This window comes from Mesoplodon densirostris, chromosome 3 (genome assembly GCF_025265405.1).
Source record: "Mesoplodon densirostris isolate mMesDen1 chromosome 3, mMesDen1 primary haplotype, whole genome shotgun sequence".
Lineage (NCBI taxonomy): Eukaryota > Metazoa > Chordata > Mammalia > Artiodactyla > Ziphiidae > Mesoplodon > Mesoplodon densirostris.
The window spans coordinates 129,552,495-129,563,522 of NC_082663.1; the positions used below are offsets into that span (position 1 = coordinate 129,552,495).

General features: G+C 48.9%; 1 protein-coding gene across 6 annotated transcripts in view; it reads left to right on the plus strand.

The window, feature by feature from the left end:
* The window catches only part of NDST1 (N-deacetylase and N-sulfotransferase 1), a 73,910-nt gene extending 68,785 nt beyond the window's left edge, over window positions 1–5,125 (plus strand). For all 6 annotated transcript variants that reach the window (XM_060093654.1, XM_060093653.1, XM_060093652.1 and 3 more), the window contains one exon: window positions 164–5,125. In XM_060093654.1, coding sequence (XP_059949637.1) covers window positions 164–283 — 120 coding nt within the window. In that variant the 3' untranslated portion in view covers window positions 284–5,125. The remainder of the gene's footprint in view (window positions 1–163) is intronic.
* Window positions 5,126–11,028: the final 5,903 nt, after the last annotated feature.

Below are 11,028 nucleotides of genomic sequence, written 5' to 3' on the forward strand. Positions count from 1 at the left end.
TTCTATTATATGAGCTTTCTTTTGAAGGTTGTGATTTTGAAGAAGATTGTGAATAAATAATGGGAGTGTGGGATGATGCCAACAGGATGGTGGTTTTAAAGAAGAGGGGGGTCACTCTTGAGTCAGCACATGACCAAGATCTGAGCTTTCCTTCCTGTTACAGTCCCGCGCCTTCCTGAAGGACTATTACCGGGACCACAACATTGAGCTTTCCAAGCTGCTGTACAAGATGGGCCAGACACTGCCCACCTGGCTACGGGAGGAGCTCCAGAACACCAGGTAGCCACGGCCACCACAGCCAGACTGAATGTGACGGCAGGGACGTCCCGCCACACGCTGAGCCAGACTGACCTGCAGAGTGGGGAGCTGGGCCCGGGCTGGCCAAGCACTTACAAGCAATACTCTGCTGCAGCCCAGGTAGGGCCAGGAGAAGAGCCCAGGCAGGTCCACACACGCCTCAGAGCGTCCAGTGCTGGGTTGGTGGCCTCTAGGACCTCCTTCGCCAACCGGGGTCCATTCTGCTCATAGTTTTTCATGGGGAGGCCACTTCCTGTTGGTGGAAGACCATAAGCTGGTAGGAAGGAGTCCACAAGACTCTGTTTTCCGTCCCTGTGTTCTACCCACCCTACTCTCTCCATCCCATCACTCCCTGCTTGCTCCAGTAGGGTGTCCACTCAGTATTAGCTGCCCTATTTTCCCTGTCCTCCAGACAACGAGAAGAGCCCAGCTGGGGCTTTTGCCAAGCCAGGGGGAGAGATTGGAAGTTTCCCTGATGGTTCAAGCCAGGCTTTTCAGAGGGGTCAGCTGGGAACCCAGAGGTGGTCCCTAGGCTGGGCGTGAGCCTGTCCAGCTCGAGAACGCTGGACCTCCACACCCGTTCTGCTTCATACCTTCCTATCTCACCTTCCCTCTTTAGAGAAAGAATCGCTGGTTCCTACAGTACCCACTCAGTCCTAAAGGCCTCCTTCAGGGCCCTGGGGCACTGCCACGCATTTGGACCCAGAGACCCAGGCCTCAACCCTACCCCGGTTCTTCCCCCTGGGATATGACAATGTGTGGTGTTTCCTGTGGTAAAGGACTGAGGCGGTCGTGGAGTCGGCCGTATACATGTCCCAGTGTACATATGTTGTCCCTAAGCCCACCTGGCCTTGGCCTCTGGCAGATGCTGGGCAGACTTGATGAGATGGCCATCCCTGCTCTGCGCCAGCTGCCGGTGGCCAAGGGTTTCTAGAGAGCCCCTTAACCTCCCAAATACTAAGAAGCTAAAGTATTTTAATATTTTTTTTTCTTGGTGCCAGAGTTTATACCCTGGGTGCTGGGGTCGCACTGTGTTACATATATATATATATATATAACATGTATATATATATATTATATTTTTTTTGGTTGGGTTTGTTTTTAATTCAGTCGTACAAAATGGTGGCACGCCCCAGTCCCAAAGGGCGTCCTATCTCAGTGCTAGAGAATGGGATGGAAGGGCGGGGGGTGGGGGCCTCAAGGACACTGTATGGAAGGGCCCTGGCTGCCCCGGGGCTGCCCCAGGTGACCAGGTGGTGAGATACATAAGGAAGACCTCCTCTTTCCAGGAGATCTGGCTTCATGAAGCGCGGTGACCCTGGGGCACTTTTGGCCAAAGGAAACAGCCAGGCTGGGGTAGGAGACCCCGGGGCTTAAAGGCTGGCCTGTTCCCCTTCCCCTCACATGGTGCTAGGTTGGGAGCTGCCCTGGGAGCCACAGAACTGTCTCTAGGCCCCCTGCCGACAAGGGGATCTCTGGGCTATTTTCTGGTTGGGGCCTGCTCCTACCCACCCCTCCCGCCCCCATCTTTTAACAATGTGAAGTGACTAAGGCTGGGGTGCCTTTCCCCAGCCCCTCCCACTGCCAGTTCAGCTTTGAACTGACACCTGGGAAATCCTTTCTGGAGAGCCTTGTCTTGTTCAGAAGACTCTACCATGTTGGGGTGAAGGGTCCTTCAACGGGTGTGGACACAGGTCCAGAAATGGGAGGTGGCCTCTGGGGCTGATGTCACAGAACTGATCTGGAGCAGGGCCAAGCATTGAACTCGAGGCTCCCAATTCCGAGCCCAGTGCTCTTCTTCCAATGCCACACTGCCTCTGAGCCCATCCTTGGGACCCTACTCTGTGCCAGGTTGCTGTCCCTCCTTTAGTCACGCCCTTGGTCATTCCAGGATATGGGGACAAACCACTCCTTCCCAGCCAGGGTGCCTTTGAGCCTTCTCAGTTCCAGAGCTGCACTTGCATCCCTGTCGTGCTCTCCCCACCTCAGAAGGTCCTCTCCCAGCCTGGGAGCCTGGGTCTCAGTTCCCAGGGCCTCCACTGGGCTGGAGAAGTGGACTGTCCTGCGGGGCCAGCTGCATATGGCTCTACGGCCTCCTGAGTGAAGCGTTTCCATCATGCTTCTCACTGGGGCCTTAGAACCTGGGAACCCTGGTTGCTGCTAACCCTGCAGGGGATGAGAAGCGGAGTGTCTGAGGACAGGGTGGCATGTCTGCGTGTACGCTTGTGAAGACTTACCTGCACCAGGAACCAGACTCCCAGAGGGGGCAGCGGCTTCCATAGTGCAAAACCGGGGCCTCACTTCCCATCTGTCAGCGTGGGGCTCTGCTCCGTGACCCGTGAGGACGGCACAGCTCCCACCGTCTGAGATCTTCCCCCTGGGCCTGGACACCTGGGCAGGCTGCCCGGAGCCTGTCCTCGTGGGGCGGGCAGGTCCGCTCCCCTCGTCCTCTGGCCTGAGGAAGAAACAGGCAGGTTTGAGGCCCTGTGGTAGCAGAGGAAATGCTGGAGACGTTTGTCCAGGCCCTTCTGGGAGGCTGGAGACTTGACCTGTCACATGTTCTCAGTCTGTCTTGTCACTGCTACTTTTTCCCTTCCCACTAACGAATCTCTCTCGAGAACCCACTTCCAGGACCGGTAGGTACTGGGGAGGGGAGAGAAGTCCCTCTAGGTTCTCTCAGCTGCTGAGCACACAGAATCCACCCCCCACACACACACACACGAGAGGAGAAAACCAGAGGTCAGTGGGTGCAGTATCCTGAGCATCTTCCATGTTTACTAAGTTACTGGCCAAAAACAAGAAAAAAAAACTCTACCATCCCTTCTGCCATCCCCTCCACACACCTGTGCCTCAAGCTCGGTGCAGGCGGGATGTGCAGCTGCCTCCGTCACTCGGGGCTCTGGAGCTGCCCACAGTGCGGGCATCTTGCGCCTGGAGAAGGAGTCTGAGGTTTAAAGACTGGTCTCTTTCGAGCCCCTAAGTAGGAGCAGCCAGTGCCTCTGGGGCCCAGCTGAGGGAGCAGTGGTCTGTTCCCAGTAGAAGAGTACTACTGCTAGGTTGACTTGCAGAGATTGCTGGTCCCAACATCGAGCTGTCCCCACAGGTTTGTTAGGAGAAAGAGCAAGTAAATAAGTAAATGTTGTACCAAATACTTTATAATGAACTCCCACTGCCCACCATTCAGACTTAAAATTAATGTTTTGCCGCATTTTAATCTTTCCTTCTGTACAAGCATATTTTTTCTGAACTAGTTTAAAAGTTGCAAATATAAGGAGACTCTACCCCAAATGCTTCAGCCTGCATCTCCTAAGAGTTAGGACATTCTCCTACAATTGGCCCAGTATCACAACAGTAATTTCCCAGCAACATCTGCTGATCAATCCATATTCACAGTTCTCCCAAATAACTTATACCTGGTTTTGGAATCGGGAACTAGTTAAGGTACACATGTTGCATCTTGGAACTGTGTTTTCTAAAATCTCTTTCAAGTCAGTAAACTTTCCCTTCTGCCCACTCTGGTTGTTTGAATGACATTATTTCGGAGGCTAGCAGGCTGCTGTCTTATAGAAGTCCCACATGCTGGATTTGTCTGTTCCTTCCTGGTGTCATAGAACACCTCTAACCCCTGTATTGGCAAGGGTAATTTGCGCTATGGGGATTGGTACCTTTTGTGCTGACTTGAAGACTTCAGTCCATCCTAAGATGCCCCTCTGCTGTCACCTGTACCAAGTGCCAAATCAGCAGAGGGGCCGGCCAGAGCTGGGGAGGGCGAGGGAGGAAGCATCACAGCCGCGCCCGGGAGGGTCTAGAAAGGAGGCTGGACCACGCGGTGTGGGCCTGTTGGGAATGAGACGTCCCGGACTCAGAAAATCCTGTGCTGCCCCCTTTGCTCCTGGTGACAGAGCACAGGGCACCAAAGGGCATCTCTCTTTCTGTTGTGTGGCCTCTGGGTGTTCATTTCCCGGAGGCCCGTGGTCTGTGTGCACCGGAGCAGAGCCAGCCCCTGGGATGCACCAAAGAAGGGCTCCGCGGGGGCGCTGCCCCACCCAAGCTGCCGTTGCGGAGGAGAGCGCTGGGCTGGAGGCAGGAGATGTGAAATGTTGTCCCAGTTGAGTACACTGAGTAGCTGAGTGACAGTTTTCCTCCCAGGGACTCAATTTCCCCATCTAGAATGAGCAGATGGGCCTACAGCATGGATTTTCAGACGTCAAAGAAGGAAGCAGGTCTGCTCTAGTTGAAGTGAGGATGGAGGTCCCAGGCCCCCCTCACCGCTGCCCACGAGGCACTGCTGGGTCCCCAGGCTGCTCGCCCAGGGCTGCCTGCCCCCAGAGGCTTCCGCTCGCCAGCTCAGACAGCCAGAGACATTTTTTAGTTCCCACAAGGGAGAGGCATGGGCTTTGTGTGGGGTCTATGTCAAGGGCCTATGGGGAGACTCTGGCTGTGTTTTATCCTAATAAGTTCACCCCTCCCTCTCTCCTTCCTCTCTGTGGCCCTTGAGGAGAATGAGGGCGGAGAGGGTTTTCTATGACTGTGCTAGTAGCTTTTATATCAGCAAGAGGGCTCCTTTTGTAATTTGTGCATGAAATTCATGTCATTTCCTGGGGAGAGGAGAGGGCTGACTGGAGAGGGTGCGGGGCACATGAGGGGAGCAGGCAGAGGTTTCCTTCCCTTGTGGGAGTGGGGAGAGGAGTAGAGAGGGGGGCGCTTCCCCGCTCACCTGGTCAGGGCTCTCAAACCAGCCGTTTTGGGTTGTGCTAAAAGTGGGAACCTTCCCTCCATTAATGTACAATCTTGAACTAACTGCTAATAAAGTGGGGTTCTGTTTGTACACATTGGTCATGTGTGTCCGTCTGTCTGACGTTTTTGCAAGGCCCGCAGGGGAGGGTGGAGAAAAGGATGTTCACATGCACGGCCAGTCTGGCCGCCCCCGTACACACAAGGTGACTGTCAAACCAAAGATCAATTCAATGGATTGTAAACTGAAGCTTTTCTAGATAGCAGAGGCCTGTCCCAGGACAGCCAGTGGGGTGTCTCAGGTGACAAAGAGCCCTCAGCCATGCTAGATGGTTGAGAAGTGCTGGGGATGGAGCACTGCACTGAGAAGAGCCTCAGTCTAGAATTAGTTCTGCTATCAGTGTGTGATGTGACCGGGCCAAGTCACTCTTAGGCTTTGATCCTCGGTTTCCCTCATCTCTTAGGGGTGTGGACGGAGTTGGACTCAGTGGCTACTCTGGAGAACTTGCTTAAAATGCAGATTCTTCGGCTGTGCTCCCAGAGATTCCTCTCTGGCAGATGTGGGGTGCGGCCCGAGCACCTGCATTTTAACAACCTCTCCAGCACTCTGGGAAACTCTGGCTCAGATAGAGGACTTCTACGGGTTCTAATTAATTCAGAGTCCTGCTGTCCGACGAATGAAAACTTTGGGTAAAAACAAATGACTTCCTAGCTCTCCCAGCCTGGTTGAACTTGAGATTTGTGGGGGAGGGGCAGAGGCAGGGAGCAGAGAGGCAGGAGCCTCTGTGGAACTTTACGAAATGCACATTCCCAGGCTCCCCCAGTCCCGTCCACTCAGTCAGAACCTCTGGCAGAGAGACCCAGAAATGTGGCTTTTAAACAAACTCCCTGCTGCACAGGAAAGTGTGGGAACACTGAATCAGGCCACGAAGGATGAGCCAGAGAAGCTCCACAGAATCGTGGACGGCTGCCCTGGGGCGTGCTGGGACACAGCTGGGAGCACATCAAAACACCAACCCCAGTGGTACAAGGGCAGCACTTGCAGACACCTGTTTGCGGTTTGTCAGCTGGGAGCTTGGTATGGGTCGTGGGGCAACAAGAACATGGGTGGAGGCTGCATTAATGGGATCAGTCGATCTGCATGATACAGGTGGGATTCGGTGCTGGGTAGGTGGTCAGGCTACATCAGAGATTTTTGAATTTGAAAACAGCCTTTTGTTTCTTAAAGAGAAACTTAATTGAAAACCAGGTAGAGGCAGGAAGGGTGTTTCTGGTTGGATTTGGGGTGAGTATCTGGACTGTCATCAGTTCAACTGCTCTCTGTCACCATACTATCTTGGAACCCTAGGAATCCTTGAAACACATTGTGAAAGCCCAGCCCAGGTGCTCCCAGAGGTCCCGAGAGTCCTGCAATTCTAACAGGTTGAGTGAACAAAGACACATCAAACCCTCCTCATCCCCTAAGTGAGGAGACCACTCAGGGGACATGGTGCCCCAGGAGCAGTGTTGGATCCTGGAAGTGGGCATTTCCCTCAGAGAAGCCCTGGATCAGGTGCACAGGGCAGTGTGTTCCATAATAGCAAAGCCCTAGAAACAACTTAGATGTCCATCTAGAGGGGATCAGCTAAATAGCCACTCGTGTGGCCACATGCTGAAACATGATGATGGAGAGAATAATCAGCTCAGTCTCCAGGTCCCACCAGGAAATATCTCTGAGACTGACCTAAGTGTGACCATTTGTGGAAAGAGAATGCTACATAACTAAGTACACATACATACTCTGCTGGCTTGCACCGCTTATGCTATTCTGTATTATTTTTCCTGGCAATGTAGCTAGCTAGCTCTCTCTCACGCCAAACTGATAACTGGTTAGTTCTGGAAGAGGGGGCAGGGAAAGGGGAGAAGATTTCAAAGGGGCCTTTAGCTTTGGCTGAAATATTTTACTAAAGACAATGAAAATGCATGTATCAGTTGTGGAATGAAAAAAGTCTTAAAAGTAATTAGAAATGGGTGAAGCAGAAAGGGGGTCCAGGCAGCTGGACTGCTGTGGGATGCTACCATGAAAGCAACCCTGCTGTTCCCCCAGCCCATAGGCACCCAAAGTGCAGGGCCTGAGGAGGCCCTGGCCTTTGGGGGGAAGTTCTTGCCTTGCTGCAGGTACCCTGAGCACTTGTCAAGCCCCTGAGCTGAGGATTCCGACTCGCTATGTGACTATAGGTGACTCTCAGCTCCCACATGCTCACAAATGGGGGAGTTAGAGTGAACACCAGTGTTGGGACAAACCGACATTGCTTGCCTGAGAAGGACACAGCCTAACACCTGTGAAATTCCTGACAAACACATCAACATGAATCTACCCAAGGAGAAACAGTGGCACATCCACGTTGAGGGACATTATGCAAAATAACTGGCCTGAACTCTAAAATTGTCAGGGTCATGGAAGATAAAGAAAGGCGGAGAAATGGTTCAAGATAAAAGGATACTGAAGAGACCTGGCAATCAAATGTCATTTATGATCCTGGAGGGGTCCTAGACCAGGAAAGAGTTACCTATAAAGAACACTATATTGACAACCGGCAAAATGTGAATATGGACTGTGTACATTGGATAATAGTACTTTATCAATGTTAAATTATGTGATTTTGATTACTGTTCTGTTAGAGTATGTCATTGCTCTTAAGTCGTACATGCTGAAATATTGATGGGTAAAAGGGAAAAATAAAGCTGAATTTTAACTGATGTTCTTTTTCTAATGGGTCAGACTTATCTGGTGCAGTTCATAACATGTCCACCAGGGGACACTGTCATCCCAGTCTCTGACGGGCTAGAGTCGGTGTGAGCCTCCCCGGGAAAGACTGGGCAGGTAGTTAATGGTGTTGAGGTGATGATATCATAAAGAATTCAATGACATGAATAATAAAAACTATTTCTCACTCTGTGGGGAAGGCCTTCTGCTTGTCAAGTGCTGTCTTTCTTCATCCTTGCCACAACTCTGAGGTAGGGATTGTCATCATTCCCATTATGTAGATGAGGAGTCTGAGATTCAGAGAGGTTAAGTGATTCTGCCAGGGTCATAGAGCTGCGAGTCCTTGGTCTGTGAGACTCCACCGCCTTAAGCCCCCTGGGTAGTCCTGCCTCCTGTCATGAGGCAGAGTGGGGAGAACTCACTGAGCCTGACCCTGTCCCTCTCCAGGCTGGACATTTAAAAGTTATGTATGTGTGTATGTATGTGTGTGTGTATGTATGTATGTATGTGTGTGTGTATATATATATCCACGAAGATAAAGCAAACACAACACTGCCTACAGTGAGATCTAAGTCTACCTCTAAACAGCTCACCACACCCCCGACCCTCACCTTTAACCCACCCCCACCCCCGACCCTCACCTCTTCAGGGGAAACCACTACCACCAGTTTCTATGGATCTTTCCAGAAGTTGTTTTTTTTTTTTACAAATATGAGTAAGTACACATACATCCTCTGCTGGCTTGTACTGCTCATGCTATTCTGCACTTCACTTCTTCACTGGTACTGGGAACTGGGTAGAGGGGTATTTGCTGCTTTCTGTAGTAACAGATGGAGGTTCTCCTCCGCTAGAGGTACCTGGGGAGGCTCCACTCTGTCAAACCTTTAGGGAGGGAGGGAGGGATAGGCTGGAGCTTAAATTCTCTAGCCTTTGCCCCATTCTAGGGTGTTGTCCCTCGGGAAGGGAGGAGGCTGCATAGCATAGTTGTCGAAATGTGCACAGACAGGCAGACCTGATGTCAAATAGGTTCCTATTGGTTATCTGATCTTGAGCAAGTACCTCATGTCTCTGAGGCTGTCTTCTCACTGGTGAAATGGAAATAGTAATGGGTGGCAGGTGGCAGGTGCCAGGGCTATTGTGAAGAGTAAGGGGTGCCTTACTTTTCCAGTGCCTGGAAAGCCCTCACCTGAACCTGCTTCATGCTGAGTGCTTAGTAAAGCCTGATCCAGTTCTTGTCATCAGACTCATGCAGCTCCCATGCCTCAGCCTGGGGGTGGCACTGCCACCTTTGTCCTGAGGCTGATGAAGATGGGGCTGAAGGGCCAAGAGGCACACCCAAAGTGGAAACTCATCGTATATGATTGTCCTTTCTGGGACGCTTGAAATCAAATTGGACACTGAGAATGACCCCTCAAAATATACATACAACTACCAACTTCACAGAAATACAGAGGATCATAAAAGACCACTATGAACTGCATGTCAACAAATAGGATAACTTAGATGAAATGGGCAAATTCCTAGAAATACCCAAGCTAACAAAAGTGACTCAAGAAGAAATAGAAAATCTGAATAGACCTACAAGTCAGGAGATTGAATCACTAATCAAAAAACTCCAAGCAAAGAAAAGCCTAGGATCAAATGGCCTTGCTGATGAGTTTAACCATGTATTTAAAGGGGAATTAACACCTATACTTCTCAAACTCTTTCCAAAAAAACTGAAGTGGTGGGAACACTTCCTAACTCATTCTGTAAGTCTAGCATTACCCTGATACTGAACTAGACACAGACTCTACAAGAAAATAAAGCTACAACATCCTTTATCAAAACAGATGCAAAAAATCCTCAACAAAACAATAATAAAGAAAACTCAGCAGCTAACTAGAAGGATTATATGCCAGTATCAAGTGGGATTTATCTCAGGAATGCAAAGGTGGTTCAATATAAAAATCAAGGTAATATACCACATTAATAGAATGAAGGTGGAAAAACCACATGATCATCTCAACTGATGCAGAAAAAGCCTTTGGCAAAATCCAACACCCTTTCATGATAAAAACACTCAAACTAGGAATGGAATGGAACTTTCTCAACAAAGGCCATATATGAGAAACAGCTTGCATCATTTTCGATGGTTATAAAACAGAAAACTTTTTCCCTTGGATCAGGCAAAGACAAGATAGACTGCTTTTTTCCCCCTTCTATTTAAGATCAGGAATTTCTATCCAGTGTACTGGAATTTCTAGCCAGAGCAATTAGGCAAGAAAAAGAAATAAAAGACACCTAAACTGGAAAGGAAGTAAAACTATCTTTACTTGGAAATGACGTGATCTTATATCTACAACACCCTAAAGAATCTACACACAAACACCCTTAGAATTAATCAATTCAGAAAGTTGCAGGCGACAAAATCAACACACAAATCAATTTTAATTCTGTACACTATCAATAACACAAAGGAAATTAAAAAGACAATTCAGTTTATAATACTATCAAAAAATAAAATACGTCAAGTAGGAAATCATCCACACACAAATATATCAAAACCAGCAACCGTGAGAAGAGGAGAGTACAAATGTGAGAAATAGGAATTGCATTTGAAATTAAGAGACCAGCAACTTAAAACAACCTTGTATATATATATATAGACTGCTATATCAAAACCCCATGGGAACTGCAAACTAAAAAACTACAACAGATACACACATAAAAAAGAAAAAGCAACCCAAACACGACACTAAAGATACTCATCAAACTAAAAGAGAGGAGAACAAAAGAGGAAGAGAAGAAAAAAGACCTAAAAAAATAAATCCAAAACAAGAAAATGGCAATAGGAATATACATATCGATAATTACTTTAAATGTAAATGGATTAAATGTTCCAACCAAAAGACATAGACTGGCTGAATGGGTACAAAAACAAGACCTGTATATATGCTGTCTACAAGAGACCCACTTCAGGCCTAGGGACACATACATACTAAAAGTGAGGGAATGGAAAAATATTACATGCAAATGGAAATCAAAAGAAAGCTGAAGTAGCCATACGTAGACAAAATAGACTTTAAAATAAAGCTCTTAAAAGAGACAAGGAAGGACACAACATAATGATCAAGGGTTCAGTCCAAGAAGAAGATACAACAATTGTAAATATATAGGCAACCACCATAGGAGAACTTCAGTATATAAGGCAAATGCTAACAGCCATAAAAGGGGATATCAACAGTAACACAATAATATTGGGGGACTTT